General features: G+C 53.4%; 1 protein-coding gene across 6 annotated transcripts in view; it reads left to right on the forward strand.

Moving 5' to 3' along the window:
* LOC102443910 (tyrosine-protein phosphatase non-receptor type 11-like) overlaps positions 1-19,225 on the forward strand; it is a 110,961-nt gene that overhangs the window by 85,269 nt on the left and 6,467 nt on the right. For all 6 annotated transcript variants that reach the window (XM_075906704.1, XM_075906706.1, XM_075906702.1 and 3 more), the window contains 11 exons: positions 1,312-1,506; positions 5,749-5,941; positions 6,109-6,228; positions 7,090-7,203; positions 7,538-7,634; positions 8,221-8,300; positions 9,276-9,431; positions 15,536-15,667; positions 16,778-16,932; positions 17,372-17,439; positions 18,351-18,502. In XM_075906704.1, coding sequence (XP_075762819.1) covers positions 1,312-1,506; positions 5,749-5,941; positions 6,109-6,228; positions 7,090-7,203; positions 7,538-7,634; positions 8,221-8,300; positions 9,276-9,431; positions 15,536-15,667; positions 16,778-16,932; positions 17,372-17,439; positions 18,351-18,502 — 1,462 coding nt within the window. The remainder of the gene's footprint in view (positions 1-1,311; positions 1,507-5,748; positions 5,942-6,108; positions 6,229-7,089; positions 7,204-7,537; positions 7,635-8,220; positions 8,301-9,275; positions 9,432-15,535; positions 15,668-16,777; positions 16,933-17,371; positions 17,440-18,350; positions 18,503-19,225) is intronic.

A 19,225-nucleotide genomic window follows, 5' to 3' on the forward strand; every position in this document is an offset into this window, starting at 1 on the left:
TGGTCATGGCCAGTGCATGAGATCGAAATCCTGCCCTTTAGTAGTCTCTCTGCTCTTCCTGCCACAGGCTCCCCTCCCAAGTCAGCCCTGTGCAGCAGCCCCACGCTGCAGCGTCTGCTTCACCAACAGCGTTGGGCTAGATTCCCTCTGCAGCCTGGGGCGACTGATTTGGTTGCACTAAGGCCCTGAGAACAGCTGTGTGGACACTGGCTCTCTGAAGCCGTGGCAGGGAGGTGGACTATCTTGAGCACTGCAGCATGTGCCTTGCTGCCTGGGCGTGGAGCCAGTTTGCTTCCTGGGGCTGGGAAGATTTTGCCTGTGCAGCTCTGCTGGTGAACCTGAATCCTGACATGCAGCCTCCTATCCAGTCCTGCACCCTGGGCAACCATGCTGCTGCACCTGAGTCCTGCTTGCATGTATTAACCCCATGGGAGCCCAGGCCTGGAGCAGGCAGGCAGAACTCGTGCTCAGTTGTATGTGGTGTGGACCGAATAAATGTCTGCTGGGTACTAGGAAGTGATCGTCCTCCCTGTCCCGAGGTTCCCGACAGTGTTCCCTGGAAGTTGAGCATTTGGGCAGCCACCTAGCTGATGAGCAAAGTACCCACAGCTGGCAGCTTGTGTTTCTGTTGGTGGTGCACATCCACACATGCCTCGGTGCACAGAGCAAAATTTATTCTGCCCATGGATGGAAAAAATTAGAGGAAACACTGGCGGTGGGTAATAAAAATGCACTGCCAGATAGCAGCTAACTGGTAGGGAGCTCTCGGAACTGGAGTTAGGAAAGAGAACAGAGTCAAGCATAGAAATTGGTGGGTCTCTTAAGCATCTGTATGGCCCAAGTTGATGGGAGAGGCAAATGCCCAGGTCCTCTGAATCAGGCCCTGGGCTGCTTATAAATGGGGAAGGAGTTTTGTTGGGGCGGGGGAGGGAGGGAACTAATTAGCTGTTATGAAGTTTGTATGATAGGACTCCTGTTGATGCGGCTGCCTGTTTAATATGAGTATATCAGCAGAGTAGTATTACATAGTGGGTAGAACATTGAACAGGGCCTGCTGACTGGGGAAACTGAGGCAGGGGCGGGCATTGACTTGCATGTCTGTAAAATGGGGATAATGATATCGGCCTCCTTCTGTAAAGCCTCTTGAGATCTGCTAAGTGTGCTAGAGAAGAGCTGTTTACTAGGACAGCATCATGTTTGGAGTCTAACCACTCTGAGATAATTCCAAGACCCCTGCCAGTGTGTGCTGTGCTCTTTCCCTCCCCCCTCTCCTCCCACAGTGATATGATCTCCTGCCTTCTCCCCCACCAGGAGGAATGATGAGGTGACCCACATTAAGATCCAGAACACCGGAGACTACTACGACCTGTATGGAGGGGAGAAATTTGCCACCCTGGCAGAGCTGGTGCAGTACTACACAGAGCAGCAGGGGCTGCTGCGGGAGAAAAACAGCAACGTCATTGAGCTGAAATATCCTCTGAACTGCCAGGACCCCACCTCTGAGAGGTGAGCTGCTGCTTGCTGCCTGCCGTCTGGCCTCTCAAACACGCTGGGCAAATCACGGAGGGCCGTTTGGCGTGGTCCTCATAGGTGTGCTCTGAGGCCGCCGGCACCCCAGGGAATGGAGCCCAAAACGAGGTGTATTTTGGGTTTCCTAGCTCGAGAGCTGCATGCATAGACCTCGTGATCCCTTCCCTGTCCCATGTAGCAGCAAGGGCATTAGGGCACAGCCCCTTGTGACAGTCGTGACCATCAGGCCAGGGATCCCTCTGGCTTCGGTTGAATTGCAAACTTGCCTCCAGTAACCTCAGACTTCCCCCGCAGTCCCAGATTAGTCACCCCCCATGACCCTCGCACTCCTGTTTCCCCTCCTGAGTTTCCCCCAGGTCACATGCCCCCGACAGAGCTGGCTTGCCTGGACCAGAAAGGGAAATGCATGGGCAGGGTGGGCGGAGACGCCACCAACGGCCCCTGTTACTCTAACTTTAGCAGCCCCAGTCAGCTGGCAGGACGGTCTCACTTCCTGAAATAGTGCACAGGGAGCAGAGCTGCTCCATCATGTGAGCTGTCCCAGCTGAGGGGCTGGGCAGTCCCTCTGGGTCACGTGCGGCCCGGTTGCTAAGGTGGCGGGTTGCTCATTCTCTCCTGCAGCGTGAGGGGAGGCCGGGCAGCAGCCAAGGCTCACAGGAGACCCGGAGAAGTGGAAACTCCCTTTGTATTGATTCCCTCCAAAGAGACTCAGCCGAGGAGGGTAAAGGGGTATTGCCCCGGGACCTGGTGGTGCGGCACCCTGCACCCTTTAGAATTGCTGCTGGAGTGTTGGGTGGCATGCTCCTGAGTCCAGCGCCATGCGCTCCATGTGGCTCGGGGGGAGGCGGGGTTGTCCTGGGAGGCTGAGTGCCCCTACCCTGCCCCCACACGTTGCCCAAAGGCCCGGCAGTCCTATAGGGTCTCCCAGGGCATGGCAAAGAAGTTGCTTACAGGGTTTCTTGCTCATCGCCAACATGATGACTCTCTGGTTGGAGAGGGGAGGAGGAAATGGGCCTGAGGTACAAGGGGTGGGACTGCGGATACGGAGGGGCACTGTGTGAGGATCGGGATTTGCAAAGCAGAGGGAGGCGGGGACTGGGGAGGGAAGCGGGACCTGGGGACCGAAGCACATTTGCAGAGCTGTGTGCAGTGCCTGGCTGGCTCTACCGAGGTGCCATCCTGCCACTCTCAGCAGCAATAAAACTCACCCGTACGCAGAATCCTAATACGTTCTCGAATCGGCGCAAAGGGATTGGCTCTTGGGGAGCCCCGCAGCCCCTGGCTGAAATCCCTGTGGTCACAGCCCGTTCCTTTGGGATTTCTGCTGCTGCCTCCCACTGTGAACTTTGCCCTCTGGAGCAAAGTTGCTGAGACATGATGTGATGCTGTTGCATCATTCCGGGAAGATATTTTGGACCTCTTTGAATTCCCGGCAGCCTGACTTGCAGGCCAGGCACCAGCCTCCTCAAACTGGGAACAAACTAGCATCTGTCCACAGACACAGTTTGGATGTGTGAGCTAACTCAGAGCTTCTCTGCGTCAGGACATCCATGCTCAGACTGTATGACAGTAGTCAAAGACCTGGTTTGTGCTTCGTGTTGTAGGCCCGCAGTAACAGTACCTGAACTGAGGAGGGTAAATCTCAGGTCATGTGTTTATATACTGGAGATCAATGTTCTGGCATTTGATTTAGTGGGTCTAGTTAAGACCTGTGAAATCGAATGTTGAGGCCTGCCCCAGTCAGGGCACGTGCCAGTACTCCTCATAACTGTGAGGAATAAAGAAAGTCGACGGGAGCATTTGCTCCTGTGGCGTTCCACTGTGAAGATAGTGCCAAGCTTGGCTTAAGGTAAGCTGACTCCAGCTACATTATTGATGTAGCTAGAGTTGCATACTTTCAGCGGACCCCCTTAGTTCAGTGTAGACCTGGCCTAAGCTGAGACAGACTGTGGGCTGCAGCTGTAAGACAGGAAGAATCCTCCTCCTCTTCCAGAGAGATGTACCCAAAGCCACACTGAAGTTTGTGGTAGAGCAGGAACCAGTGAGTTTAGTCAGTGTTGAGCTAGTCCTCTAACCAGTAGGACATCCTTCCACTATCCAAGCGAAACTCACAAGGCTCCTGGATCTGAGCTAACAAGTGGAGCTGCTAACATAAGTCCAGGAATAAAAGCCGTGCGTTCCGGTGGTGACGTAGGGCTGGGAGGAATGGTGTTTAGTTCTCAGCCAACTGTACTTGTGATTCACTGGGGAGCCTTGAGCAAGAGGGGGTAATAGCCACTCTTGTAAAGTGCTGGAAGTTCCGCTGATGAGACGAGTTGTGCTACGAAAGCTTGTATCCCTCTGGCCAGAGCATGTTGGAGCTGCCATCTAGTGGAGAAGATGTGGAACATGAACAAACAAAACTTCCTGAAACCACTGAGCAGATTTGACCCCCTCAGAATGGGTTGAATAACGGGGAATGGCTCATTACAATAAGTAATTTTTCCCCTTTAGTATTCCCAGCTTCTTATCACTGTTGGAAGTGGGCCACATTCACCCGGATTGAAATTAGTCTCCTTAGAGGGGGTGGGTGTGTGTGTGTGTGTGTGTGTGTGTGTGTGTGTGTTCCCTGCCATCTGAATTTCACTTCATGTGTAACCACACACCTGCTGGGGGTTGGACACTGTCCCATCTAGTGTCACTGAGACCACTGACAGAGAGTGAGTCTCTCTATGCTAGGGATTTTAGTGTGTATCCGTTTACATGTATAACCAATTAAGCCTGAGCTCATTGGTTAATCCTAACAGTTACGTGCATGTACTCCCTTTGTTGCCTCTGTATTGGAGGGAGCAAGGGATGGGAGAGGTGGGAACTGGCTTTGGAGCCAGCTCTCCATGTGTGCTGGCTCCGGTAAAGCCACCTGCTCACTGTGCTGCTGCCTCTGTATCAGAGGCAGCAGTGGGGAGGAGCTGGTGCTCGCTGGGAGCTGGCTTGAAAGTTGGCACCTGCCTGTCCGCTATGCATAAGTGTAACAGTGGAGTGTTTTTTAGCTGCTACAAACATTTACCAAAATAAATGTTTAACAACATCCCTACTCTACGCCTTAATTACCAGCCAGCTGACTTCTAGTTCACGCAATAGAAGTTCGTGCACTAAGCTCCAGAGGTCCTAGATTTGATTCCACCAGTTGGCATTGCAAATCTGAAAAAGTGAGTAGCAGCTCACAAAACCTTATGCCCCAATAAATTTGTTAGTCTTCAGTCTGCCCCGGGATGCCTTGTTTTTAATAAGTGGCTTGCATTTTTAAAGCAGGACGAGCTGGAGATAGGAACGTAGATAGGGTGCCTCACCACCCTCCTAGAGAAATAGTTTTTCCTAATATCCAATGTAGAGCTCCCCCGCTGCAACTTGAGACCATTGCTCCTTGTTCTTCTCAGTGGTGGCAGATGACAGAGCTACTCTCCATCAGTTGTAACATAATGAGAATCTGATTCCAGCAGGATCAATTAGTATATTAAACCATGCATGTAGAATAGTGATAGAAATGTAGCCGTGTTAGTCTTCCTCAGATCAAATAGTGGAAGAAAATTGTCAACCATATATACCAAATTGTGTTCTTTTTTTTTTTTAAATGGTATCCTTTGGTATATATGGCTGTGACCATTTACTTCCACTGTTTGATCTGAGGAAGTGGGTCTGGCCCACGAAAGCTCATCACCTAATAAACCATCTTGTTAGTCTTTAAAGTGCTACATAGTCCTGTTTTTTATATTAAACCACGGAGTTTTGTATTTGTCCAGTGGGGCAAATACATCCTGCCGTTGGCATCTTCAGCCGGATGACGTATCGACGCGCGGTTGCCACACATAGCAGCAATGTCCTTGGGGTTTTACTCTAAATATTCGGAGTTGGGGGCTTCCCCCAGTTAGGCAGGCTGTGGGGGTGAGGGTGGGGACACCAGCCTTGTGCGTGGCAAGCATAAGCTGTACAGACTTGTATATTGGCACATTCTTTCTTGGTTTAGCTTGAGCGGTTCCCATCTCCTTGCTCTGTCTTCTCTGATTTTCACTGCAAACCCCACGTGCCAATGGAAGTATCTTGCCAGTTGCCGGACAGCATAACTGTTTAATGCCCAGTCATGGCGGCATCTAAGCTTATCGGGAGGGACGTCTTTTCTCTTGGAGTGCTGCTATCTGGGTGTGTCTCTCCTCCACCCTGATTCTCTTCTCCATTTCTCAGGTGGTACCATGGGCACCTGACTGGCAAAGAGGCAGAGAAGCTCTTGACGGAGAAAGGCAAGCCGGGCAGCTTTCTGGTGCGGGAGAGCCAGAGCAAACCGGGGGATTTTGTCTTATCGGTGCTGACGAATGAAGACAAGATGGAGACTGGAGACCGGAAGCCGCGGGTGACTCATGTGATGATCCGCTACCAGGTGGGAAACCCCAAATGTGCTGGTAGGGTGGGGAATTGGTTGTCTTGGCTCTCCTGGGGTCCTGTCCAGCTCTTCCTTCAGTCCAGTGGGGAAGTCTTACCAACTCCAGTAGGAATTGGCTCAAGCACATGGTGCGAGCTTTGATAACTTGCCCCTTCTTCCCGCAGTTGGATGGGAAGTACGACGTTGGAGGAGGCGAGAGGTTCGACACGCTCACAGACCTCGTAGAGCACTATAAGAAAAACCCCATGGTAGAGAAATCCGGAGCTGTGGTTCATCTGAAACAGGTAACTATTGCTAAGCGTGGACCGGATACGTGTGAGCTAACTAATCCTCTCCTGAGCCACAGAGTGCTCCGTCCTATCTCCTGGTTGTTACAGTTGGGGAAACTGAGGCACGGGGCATTGTGGTTTGCCTAAGGTGGCCAAAGGCAATCTGTGGTGGAATCTGTCTCCTGCTCCACTTACTGGGCAGTCTCCCTTTCTCCATCCCATGTTTAGACCACCCGTCTGGAAACTGGAAATCAGTTTCACGCTTAAGGAAGAACCTGCACAGTAGCAAAAACTTGAGGGTGAGGGCATGTCTCGCACTGGCCAAGTCAGCAGTGGATTACTGAGGCTAGAGAGAATGCAAACAGTGTAGTGGCTTCCCATAAGACTCCCTCCCCTTCCCCCCCCCCCCCCAACTTTCAGCCTGGCTTCTCCCAGGCTTTAGGAAGTGGAATAGATTTGCGGGGGGGGGGAGGGTGATCCTGTGACCAAACAGCACCTCTTATGTCATGACCTGATTCCAGCCTATTACAGCCTTTACTCTGCCCTGCAGCCCGGCCACTCTACACCCTGGTCGTCACTGTTCTGTCGCCATCTAGTGGCTAATCCGCAAGCAGATGTTTGTCTGCTAGAGTCTGAGCTGTACTCGGCTAGTAAATCGTTGCTGTGTCACTAGCCCAGCACTACAACCGCAGTCTCGAGCAGAAAATGTGAGGGGGGTGAGGGGGAGATTGTGCTTTGATGCCCATCCTAGTTGGCGGTGGGGGGGGGGGGGGGCAGAGCAGAAAGCAGAGGACCCTTGTGGGAGCAGCGTCCCAGTGTCACAGGTATGTGACGCTCCCTCTGTTCTGAACGTGCCTGCACCTGTCTGCCTTTCAGCCCTTTAACGCCACCCGCATCAATGCCGCCAACATCGAAAACAGAGTGAAGGAGCTGAACAAAATGGCGGATCAGAGCGAGAAGGCCAAGCAAGGCTTCTGGGAAGAGTTTGAGGTACAGGAGACACTGTGTGCCCTTCCCCTCCCCCACACCTGCAGAGGACACCAGCTCGGCATTGAACTTTCGGGCTTGCCCAGTATGTGGGGGGGAAGAGGGGAGCCGCCTCCCTGCACTGGTTGCCGGGTCCGGTCTGAGGGAGTTCTCTGCACTTCCTCTCCTTCCACTCTATGCCCTGTTTGTAGGATCCCTTTCCTAGTCCTACCCTCCTCTCCTTATTGCTCGAGGAGCCCCTCCTGGCTCCAGGGCCCTGTAGGACGACACCCACATCCCTTTATGGTACCGGAGAGCTCCCCGTTAGCATGTCACGTGCTTGTCCCCCTCTCCTCAGATGCTGCAGCAGCAGGAATGTAAGCTCCTCTACCCCCGGAAGGAAGGGCAGCGGCTGGAGAACAAATCGAAGAATCGCTATAAGAACATCCTGCCCTGTAAGGATAACCTCCGAGCTTCTCTGGGGGCTGCTGACAAGTGGTATTCGGGGCTGGGATTGCCTGGCAGAGGCCCTGGCCCTAGATTCACATGCCAGCGAATCGTTGCCTATTGGATCAGAGTGGGGGAGGGTCCATTCAGTTGCTTTCCTGATCCCAGGGAAACTTTCCTAATCCCAGGCTTTCCCTTTTCATCTTTGCCACTTCGTGCCCAGAGCTCGGTTGAGCCTCGCTGGCATTGGCCAAAAATCACGTGAAGCCCAAGCTCCAGCCCCTGGGGCAGTCGGACCCAGTCTCGGGTTGTGCACACAGCTGTATCAGGGTGCCGCCCAGGAGGCTGGCTTAAGTTTCATGCGTTTGCAGCATACTCCAGGGCCAGGCAGAATGGGCTGCCTTTATCGGACCCAAGGGAAACCTCTCTCTGCTTTGGAGTGGGATCCAATTAGCCCCAGCCCTGAAAGACCCAGCCGGTCACGTGTGAGTGAGCTTGTGCCACCGCCGGGCTGCTGGCAAACTCCTGGGGCTGGGTGTGCAGCACAGTGACGCTTCTCCGCGTGGCTCACACTTGGCTTCCCTCCCGGTGCAGTCGACACCACGCGGGTTGCACTCCGAGACGTGGATGAGAGCGTGCCAGGCTCCGACTACATCAACGCCAATTACATCAAGGTACGTGGGGAGGGAAAGGTGGCTTTTGCAGAGTCTGCTTCTCCGTGCCTGTGGGCAACGAGGGAGCAGGATACCCTTGGCAAGGCAAAGCCCAGCAGGAGCCCGTGTGTTTGGCTGTCACGGACCAGCTGCATTGATGCTGACTGTGGCGTGCTCCCGCACTCCCGGCAATTTCCTGATGTTCCTCCACCTGCTCTTGAGCCAGCTGCCTCTTTGGCAGGGTGAGGGGGCCCCTATGGACTGCTCCCTGCAGCCAGAGAGACCAGCACAAGAGGTGCGTCACGGAAGCCCCTACCCGCCATCATTCAGGGTAGCCAGAAAAAGCAGCAGGGCAGGCGTGCTCCAGTGCACCGTGGGGTGCATGGCGTCGTGTGCTTCCAGACCTGAGGCTTTGCTAATGCTGCTGCACCCCATGTCCTGGCCGTCCCTGCACGGCTCATCCCGAGATGCCTCCGTCTCTATTCCCAGTGCTGCTCTCCTGACCTGGCCTTCCCGGAGCAGGGGCTCCGAAGCCAAGTGGCGCGCCGTGGCAGGAGATTGCCCTTGAGGTCAAACTCATTTGTGCCTGTGAGCTGAAACCAATTTGGAGCTGGATTTCCAGCCCTGAGCAGCTCAGGTGGTGTGTAAGCATTTGCCAAGTGATGGGGTCGTGTATTTTCCGGTCCGGTTCAGCCAGAACTTGTGCCGCTGTCTTGTGACCTGCACGGAGCAGAGGGTGGTAAGCTCATTGCGGGCAGGGACATGAGGAAAATTAGCAGAGGGTGTCTCGTTAGCAGTGGTCATGGGGTTCCTAGAAAATGCAAACAGAAAGATTTGTGTCTGGGACTCTGATACAGCATGATGCCCAGAGGAAAGCCTGTTAGCATGTGGCAGCAGGTGCTGTACTGGACAGCTCATGCGACTTCTCCATCTTCCTAGCTAGGGCTGTACTGGGATGGTCCTTAGTCCCTCACCCCTATCTCTTTGCACCCCCAGAGCACACCCGAAGACGGAAGGAGCTCCGAGCACTGCAAAGTCTACATTGCCACCCAAGGCTGCTTGCAGACGACGGTGAACGACTTCTGGGCCATGGTGTACCAAGAAAACACCCACGTCATAGTCATGACGACCAAGGAAGTGGAGCGGGGCAGGGTGGGTACTTGGCTTGCAGGCTGTTGCTAGACCAAGGCGCGGTCTGTCTATAGGACCTCTTGCCTATCAAGTGCACTTTGCCCCTCCTCTTGGCCAGGCAGTTCTGGATGGGAAACCTGCCGGCTTGCAGAGCCGCGACCTAGTGCTGCCTCCATGTTGAGCAATGAAAGGTGACAGTCGAAAGCAGACCTGGGCCGGTGAAGGGCTGTGCCAGATAAAGCATCACCAGGGAATGTTGAGCAACCTCGTTCCATCCCAGGCCAACTCCGTCAGGGAACGTCGGCGTTCCCACTGCCCTCCCCCTGCCTGCCATCCCAGGCTGGTTCAATCCAGACACGGCTCTGGCAAAGCCCCTCCATCCTGACCTGACGTGCCCCTTCACGCTGCTGCTGCTCCCCACACCTAGCTACCCCCTTCCTAGCTCCAGTCCCTCAGAATCTTCAGCCAGCTGGGCTGCAGTCAATGAGCAGAGTCAAATTTAAGCCTCAGGCTTTTTAACCCAGGCCTCCTGTGGTGAAAGGCTACTCCATCAGCCCTGCCTAGCCCCCGAGAAAACTCCCAGTATTGCCAGGACGTAGGTCTGACGCACAAACACAGGAAGCACTTTTGTCACGAGCGTTTCAACTTGTGTCAGAGTTCGCCCGCAACAGCCCCATGTCCCTGCTTAGCTGTTTTTAATGATCCAGTCTGATTCTTCGTATGTCAAAGAGGGTGATTGCAACAGGCTTGTAAGAAGCCTGAGTAGCCTCTAGGAATGTGAAGGGGAATGAGGGGAAAGCCTAGCAAGCTGATTGTGGTTCAACAGGCGGGAAAGTCCTCCGCATCACCCTGTATGAACAACTGCATCTCTCTACCCGCCAGCCCAGCCACCGGAGGGGAAATATGCAGAATGTGTGAAGTTACTGGTTGGCTATTATATGTCCCTTTCCATTAAGAAAATCGTCTCCTGATGCCTGGGCAAGGCAGACATTCTCATGATTTGTTTCAGCCAGGGATGTGAATGGTTAACTGGTAAGCATCATCCACTCTGGGTGATCCTTACTAATTATGGTTAACCGGCTGGGGCTGGAGAAGGCCTCTCCCCACCCCCCAGCGTGCTGCAGGTGGGGGAGCTGCTCTAACCCCCCATCATGTTCCCCCTTCGCAGCTGATCTATCTGGTAGGCTAAATATTTATGCATGGCCCTGCAGATGACGACTTTCTTTGAGGCATTGCAAAACTGCTGCAGCTGGACGAGAGGAAATGTGTTCCTTGCAATAAACCCGGGGGGGGGGGGGAGGAGAGAGAGAGTGAGTGTGTGTGTGTGTGTGTGTGTGTGTGTGTGTGTGTGTGTGTGTGTATGGGGGGGGGGAGTTAGAGCATATACAATTTGTATATGCTCCATCTGCATATATTTCTACAGCTCATATGGGGGGAGGGAGGTCCTGAGTAAGGATGTTAGATTAGACATAAGAACGGCCGTACTGGGTCAGACCAAAGGTCCTTCTAGCCCAGTATCCTGTCTGCCGACAGTGGCCAGCACCAGGTGCCCCAGAGAGGGTGGACCGAAGACAGTGATCAAGCAATTTGTCTCCTGCCATCCTTCTCCAGCCTCTGACAAACAAAGGCCAAGGACACCTTTTCTATCCCCTGGCTAATAGCCTTTTATGGATCTAACCTCCATGAAATTATCTAGCTTCTCTTTAAACTCTGTTATAGTCCTAGCCTTCACAGCCTCCTCTGGCAAGGAGTTCCATGAGTTGACTACATGCTGTGTGAGGAACTTTCTTTTATTAGTTTTAAACCTGTTACCCATTACTTTCATTTGGTGTTCTCTAGTTTTTCTATTTAGGGAACTAATAAATAACTTTTCTTTATCAGCCCTCTCCACACCACTCATGATTTTATAGACCTCTATCATATCCCCCCTCAGTCTCCTCTTTTCTAAACTGAAAAGTCCCAGTCTCTTTAGCCTCTCCTCATATGGGACCTGTTCCAAACCCCTAATCGTTTTAGTTGCCCTTCTCTGAACCCTTTCCAAGGCCAAAATATCTTTTTTGAGGTGAGGAGACCACATCTGTACACAGTATTCAAGATGTGGGCGTACCATAGTTTTATACAGGGGCAGTAAGATATTCTGGGTCTTATTTTCTATCCCTTTCCTAATAATTCCTAGCATCCTATTTGCCTTTTTGACCGTCGCTGCACACTGTGTGGAAGTTTTCAGAGAACTGTCCACGATAACTCCAAGATCTTTCCTGATTTATAGTCGACTATCAGAGGCGGGGGGGAGGAGGGCGGGGAGAATACTTCACAGTGGCAGTGCTGCACAGAACCTGTACCCAGGCTCTGTGAAGCGCCGCCCCTTTGAAACGCTGCCATGGCGTTTGCATGGAGGCCAGGGTCAGCTGGGAAATCCTCAGCTGATCCCAGGTTCCAGCACAAAGCCCAGAATCAGCTGGAGAGTCCCCAGCTGATCCTGGGTTCCATGGAAACAACATGCGGGACCTGGGCTCCACGTGGCATTTCAAAGTGACCTCAGGCTCCATGTGGGTGCTTCCACTTTGAAATCCGCAAGAGCCCCCGCTGGGGACTTTTGTACATTTCAAAGCTGATCCACCCGCGTGCAGCCCAGAGTCAGCAGGACTTCCCGCGGGCCCCGGACTGCACACAGGGTTCTGCATTCCTCCTTTGAAATGTCTCTGGGGCTCGTGTACATTTCAAAGGAGGAATGCGGATGTGCCTATTGACTAGTCATGTAGCCGATGGAAATTTCCATCAACTACTCGATTAGTAAATGACTCGATATTTAACATCTTTAGTCCTGAGGAATGTTATGATACCAATAGAGCCACCGACCAGACTAGATTGCTAGGCTACATCTGCACTAGAAACTTTGACTGGTGTATCTGTCACTTAGAGCAGTGGGGTTTTGTCTTAAACAAATAACATTTCTACAGTAAAAGCCTTAGTGCAACCCCAGTCATACTGGCAAAGTGCTTTTCGCAAAACAGCTATTTTATTAGGGAAAGTGGTAGAAATCTAGCAAAAAGCACTCCCGCGCCAGTACAAGCAGTGTCTAAACCAGAAGACTTTCCCAGTATAGCTGTTTGATAAATTGTTTATAGTCCAGAGACCAGTCAAGTTTATTGCTATAAGCCAATAATAAACTAGTACAGGAAAAAGGTTCTTTGTAGCTCCAGTCTCTGGGAAGCTCTCTCATGCAGCGTTAAAACAGCAAGGAGGTCTTTTCACCTTAAAGACTAACAGATTTATTTGGGCATAAGCTTTTGTGGGTCGAAACCACTTTGCCAGATGCATGAGTCGTGCGGGATTGTTACATTCATCTTAAGCAGAAGCTGTGATCCCAAAGTTACACGTTTTAGCTGGTATTTTATCTGATGATTTTACAAGTTGCGTCACTAAAATCCAACCCATCCATTTGTCCCCATTTCCTATCATATCCTGGTCCTTCCTCTTTTTCCCTCTGTTTTGAATACTGACATTTCAGAAAGTCCTTCCCTAGCTTGTATTAAGACCTAGAACAAATGTGTTTTTGATTTGACAAGTTTCCTATCTGCTTATGCCAAATGCTGCTTCAGGAAATGAGGGGTTCTGGCAAGGGTGGGGAACCTCAGGCTTAGGCCAGATGTGGCCCCTGGCTTGCATGGATCCAGCCCCCTGAGACTAAGGCCCTCCCCCAGCATTGGGGAGTCCGCGCTGTCGCTCCAGCCCCCCTGCTACCCACGGTGGGGCTGGAGCGCACAATTTACTAGGCTTCCCCCTCCTGAACTTTGGTGTGTGAGGGGAGTGTGGGGAATGTCTTTCCCCTTCTCAGTCGGGGGCCTTGTCAGTGAGCGAGGTGGATTGGGGGGGAGGGGAGAGTTGCCTTTTCATTTGTGTGGCCTCTGACTGATTTTTTTTTCTCCCTGTGAGTGAGTGGCCCTCAACCCAAAAATGGTTCTCTGCCCCTGTTATGGGATAGTTCACACAAGTGAGCAGGGCTGTTTAAAAAGAACAGGTCAGTTTAGACTCTGTAATGGCTAGATTACTATATTATGTGCTTAATGTATCTAGGGATATGAAAAGTTATTCGTTTAGCCATTTTGGATCGAGGCCCGTTGCCCAGCTGTGAGGTCCAGCCACTTGGCAGGGGCCAGTTAATCACGAAGCATGTGGCGAGCATGCTATTAAGCAGGAGGCTTTGCAGTTAATCCTTTTAACATCCCTAAATGTGTGGTGCAGACAATATATATTGGTAGCATGACTGATCTGTATGCTAGCCCAGTAGCTATTAATCAGCAACACCTGCAAGTCCTTTCTAGGCAAGGCTTTAAGGTACAGAAATAGGGATTGATGGCGTTCTCGGTGGGTTAGAGAGGGGGGTGTTGGCAAGCAGCATAGTGTCTTAGGATGTCTCATGGAGTGACCCACATAACTGCACATGGGCCAACAGGGGGTGCTGCAGTTTAGGGCTGCAATGGCTGGGCAGAGCTAGGCATGCAGATGGGTCTGTGGGGGGCAAGGGAAAGAAGAGGTGATCTCTGGGGACAAGTGATAATCTCTTGTGGATTAGCCCTCTTTGGGTACGTCTACGCTACATGGCTCCGTCGACAGAGCCATGTAGATTTGTTTATTGGGCAAAGGGACATGAAGCGGCGATTTAAATAATCGCCGCTTCATTTAAATTTAAATGGCTGCCACACTGAGCCGACAAACAGCTGATCAGCTGTTTGTCGGCTCAGCGCGCTAGTCTGGACACTCCGCGGTCGACATCAAAGCCCTTTGTCGACCGCCCCGGTAAACCTCATCCCACGAGGAATAACGGGGTGGTCGACAAAGGGCTTCGATGTTGACAGCGGAGCATCCAGACTAGCGCGCTGAGCCGACAAACAGCTGATCAGCTGTTTGTCGGCTCAGCGTGGCAGCCATTTAAATGAAACGGCGATTATTTAAATCGCTGCTTCATTTCCCTTTGCCTACAACCCTAATCTATGTGGCTCCGTCGATGGAGCCATGTAGTCTAGACACAGCCTTTAGAAATATGTCCTACAGGCCAAAAACCTTCCCATAGAGGCCACTGGGGGTAGTGTGGCTGGGGAGGGGGCGGAATCTCCATCCTCATCAAATTCTGGATTGTTTAACCTCCTGAAAACACCCTCCTCCTTGCAGGAAACCCTCAGGCCAGGGCTCCACTAGATCCAGCAGCTCGGCTTCAGGTGCACCACTGCAGCTACGCAGAATACATAGCTGGAGTTGGCTTACCATAAGCAGAGCTTGGCGGCATCTCCACAGCAGGAGGCCGATGGGAGAAAACACTCCCGTGGGCTTTCTTTACTCCTCACAAAAGGAGGAGTGCCGGATGCTGGGGGGGGGGGGGGGATGGGGCGCTCTGAGTTTGATGTAGCGAGTCTTAACTAGACTCACTAAATCGACCTCCAGAAGATCGATTGTGGCAGCAGTGATCTTCCATGTAGTGTTGACAAGGCTGCAGTCAGTTTCTTGCAGGAGGGTTCTCTTCCTGGCTCAGCCACTGCCTCATAGTGCAACCTTAGAATCCTAGGACTGGAAGAGACCTCAGGAGGTCAAGTCCAGCCCCCTTTCCAAAGCAGGACCAATCGCAACTAAATCAACCCAGCCAAGGCTTTGTCAACCTTGGGCAAGTCACTTTTCCTCCTGGCTGCCTTGGACCCCCTCCGCCTTCACATTTATAAAGCAGGGATAGTACTTGGCACTGCTCTGTGCGATACTGCAGAGGAGTCCCCCTGCGTTCGGTGGCGTATCTGGTAGAGGAAGGTGCAGTTCGTCCTTGGGGAGGGTGTCTCTCCACAGCGCACATGCAATGCGAAGTGCCCATGTTACCCACCCCACACAGGCTAGCGCTCTGCCCCCTGCTCGCGGCAATTGAGGAAGATTCTGGCCAGCAGAACTGGGTCTTGGCGCTCCAGCAGCAGCTCGTGCTCTTAGAATTGGGCATCTCTGTGGCTGCCCAGCCAGCCCCTGGCATGGAGTACAACGAGCACGTGTGGTCACAGCAGGTGCTATTTGCGGAGCTCCTTGCCCGGTGCTGCGGGCCCGGAATGAAGAGCCAAGCCCCCCGAACGCCGTTTCCCTTGTCCCTCCAGAATAAATGTTTCCGCTACTGGCCCGAGAAGAACTGCACCAAGGAGTACGGCCGCATCTGCGTGCGCATCGTGAGCGAGCGCGAGGCGCAGGGCTACTACCTCCGGGAGATGGAGATCACGCGGACAGACCGGGTGAGAGGGGCCTCTCCTGGGGGGGGGGGGGGGGGGGCAAGATGCTCACGGAGCTGTGGTGCGGGAGAAGTCCCCAGCCAGCACCTTTGAGGCTTTGGGCGGCTGTAGAAATATTTTATTGCACTGATGCGGCTCCTCCCGGCATCGCCCTCATGAGGACGGCGCTTGCTTTTGTCCCTGGGCCGGTAGCATTGTAGAGAATCCTTCTCGTGCTCCTGGCCCTCTGGGCCTTGCACTGAAATCTGTCGTGGTGGGAGAGGTTCCCAAACAAGGGTCGGTGGGATCAGCGTGGGGACCGATCTTCCCTGACCTCCCCAGGAAAAGAATCCAGGCCCTGCGGGTGTCAGCCCACTCCTGTTCGCTTGTGGCTACACAGTGGGGCTCTACCCTAGCAGAATAGTATGTGTGTCTGTGTGTCTCTTCTCTCTCTTCCCTTCCCTCCCCTCCCCTTCCCCCACCCAATGTTTGGTGCAGAAAACCTTGATGGGGCAGTTTCCCTCCTTTTTTACTTGGCTTAGAGCAAGGCTGGGCAAGATGCACCCCGAGGACCAAATCCGGCCGGCGGACAGCATCTGGCCACTTGCTATTGATATCCTGCTGCCTGTGCTGCTGAATTTCCAGGCGGTAGCTCAGGCAGCAGGATCCTATTGAAATGGCTCCCGGTCCCACTGCTACCGTCTGGCCTGGGAGTGCCCATGGCTGCTGCGTCTGTTTAAAGGGCTCCTGGTCATGATGCTACCTCGGTAGAGCTGTGAGCCCTTTAAATAGCTGGAACAACCCCGGGTGGCTGCCAGGCAATGCAGTAGCGACTGGGAGAGGCTCTGCGAGCCCTTTGCTGTGTGTTCACTTCAAAGCTTCCAACCCCAGACCAGTGTGGGGGGGGAGGCAGTCCCCCAGCCCCGCCCCTTCCATGCTAAGCCCCGCCCCTTCTGGGAGTGGAGCCAGCCCATGACCATGTACCAAAATTCATTAAGCAGCCTCCCTGCAAAAATTACTGACCCCTCCCCCCCCTTGGCTTAGAAGATCTCTTCTGTGGGCGTGGGAGCGCGTCCTGTACCCGTCTGTGGTGGATGGGGTGTTCTAACGAAGCGACCGGGCTCTGTCCTGCAGGGGGTGCACCCCAGACTGGTCAAGCATTATCAGTACTTCAGCTGGCCAGACCACGGGGTCCCTAACGAGCCAGGAGGGGTTCTCAGCTTTCTGGACCAAGTCAACCGAGCACAGCGAAGCATTCCAGACTCTGGGCCGATCGTCGTGCACTGCAGGTATACACCAGCAGCCTCCCTGCTCGCGGAGGGGTGTCGGGGGTGGGTGAACAGAGGGGGCTGTTTCTCAAGCGAGTCATTCATGAGTTGAGGTGAAATCTGCCGCAACTTGCTTAGGTGGCCTTGGCAGCAAGGCCTAAAAAGGAGCCTGCCTTGTCCCCAGTGCACTGCCACTACTTAGCACTTCCCTGGGGCGGTTTCAGATGGGGGAAAGAGGCAGAGCCCGGGTTAGAACTTGGGAGGTTTGAGCTCCCAGGTCTCTGCCCAGACCCGTGGGCTGTGCTGCTGAGCATGCGGTTCTGGTGAGTGTCTCTTCCAGCCACAGGCGCTGATGGGCTTGGTGTGCTGACGGAGGGCATGCACGGAGCTGGCAGATCTAAGGTCTGTGGATGTGTTTTGGCTGCACCTGCGCTGACCCTTCCTTCTCTTCTCTCCCCAGTGCTGGAATAGGACGCACAGGCACGATCATAGTGGTTGATATCCTGGTGGATATTATTCACCGGCAAGGTATGGCTCCTGGCCCCTCCCATGGCATTAGCTGCCCCCTGGTGCCCAAACGGTTCCCCTTGGTTGCTGAATGGCGGTGTAGTCTAACCTAGTCCCCTTACAAGTGTGAGTCTGAGGATCTGTGGCCAACCGAATCTGTTCAGCCATACGTCCCTTGTTATGGGGGCTGGTCTGAAAGTGTCCGAAGGGCGGGGGAAAGGCCTCTTGCCCACTGGAATGGTAAGCTTCCCTTCTGGGTTAGTGGGCCTGGTGTGTGTGGGGTGGGGCAGCACTCTGCCTCCTGAGGAAGAAATCCACTGCCTCCCAAAACAAACTGGCGCACCCAGACTCCCACAGCAAGCTCTGGTTGAAATGGAGGCTGAGTTCCTGGCCTTACTGGGAGTTCGGCCATTAGAACATAAAAATGGTCATATTGGGTCAGACCAAAGGCCCATCTATCTCCGTATCCTGTCATCTTCTGACAGTGGCCAATGCCCGGTTTCCTGGAGGGAATGAACAGGGAACCATCAAGTGATCCATTGGTTTCAGAGGGACCCATTCACCCAGAGGACCTCCTTAAAACCTCCTTTCCTTGTGCTAAGGTGGGGCTGACGCCCACCAGCCTCTCCAAGAAATCATTGTCCTGACCTTCAGGATGTAATGGAGAAGGATCTCCTTTCGAGATGCTCTGTGGGCCCATCTTTAGAACAACATAGGCAGGGTAGACTAGAATTCTCCATCCTGGAGTGCTCCAGATGCCTGCAGCTAGGTCGTCCTTCTGTGTTGTGCCCTACAGGGCTCTTCCAGAAGGGTTAGTGTCATGGCTTCCCATGCCGCACAAAGGAAGTGGGTCTGTGTGGTGCTCAGGAAGAGAGGGATTTCTCCCTTCCGCCCTCCCCCTTCTACCCCGTTTGCTTCTCCCCCTCGAGCAGGTTTGGACTGTGACATAGACATCCCCAAAACCATCCAGATGGTGCGCAGGCAACGCTCTGGCATGGTGCAGACAGAGGCACAGTACAAGTTTGTTTACATGGCGGTTCAGCAGTACATCGAGACCGAGCAGAAGAGGCTAGAAGAAGAGCAGGTGGGTCCCGTTCCTGTCCGCAAGGCATCTCGGTGGGATTTGGTTCCATGGGAGAATCTGCTCTAAACCTACCCTTCCCGGTCAGAGCAGCAGGTCAGAACGGAGCCACTTCTCCCTGTTGGGGCCAATCCAAATCCCGGGCCCGCTGAATGCAAGCACTGGAAATCCAGCTCTGAGCCCAGCTGCCTCCAGGCAGCTGAACGTGTGAGGACACACCGTCCCCAGCTCCAAACCTGGATCCAGATCCCAAGCATGACCCCCAGGGAGGCTGGGTCAGGGCCCCTCTCTAGTTAACAATGAAACTGACTGTAAAAAAAAAAAAAAAAATGGCAATTTCAAGAGCTTTCAAGTATTTTGCTTTGCCATGGAGCCAAGTGCCAGGGAGCTTCCAATAGGGATGTAAAATCCTGTTCAATTGGTTAACGGGTTAAACTTAGATTTAACCAGTTCACTGATTTTTAAAGGGGGAGGGGCAGGCCGGAGCGGGCTGCCTACCGCAGGCAGGGACTGCACCAGCCTGGCCAGAGCAGCCCCTGCCTGCGATGGGTGCGCCCAGGCCCACCATGGACAGGAGCTGCTCTAGACAGCCAGAGTCAGCGGCAGCCCCCGTGGGGCCGGAGCAGCCCCCTGTCTGGAGCAGGCAGGGATGTAAAAATCCACTTAAAAAGGTAACCGCTAAAAACCGTAGTGGCTACGTGTCGGCTTCCCCAACGGGCTTCACTG

The sequence above is a fragment of the Pelodiscus sinensis genome, chromosome 23 (genome assembly GCF_049634645.1).
Source record: "Pelodiscus sinensis isolate JC-2024 chromosome 23, ASM4963464v1, whole genome shotgun sequence".
Lineage (NCBI taxonomy): Eukaryota > Metazoa > Chordata > Testudines > Trionychidae > Pelodiscus > Pelodiscus sinensis.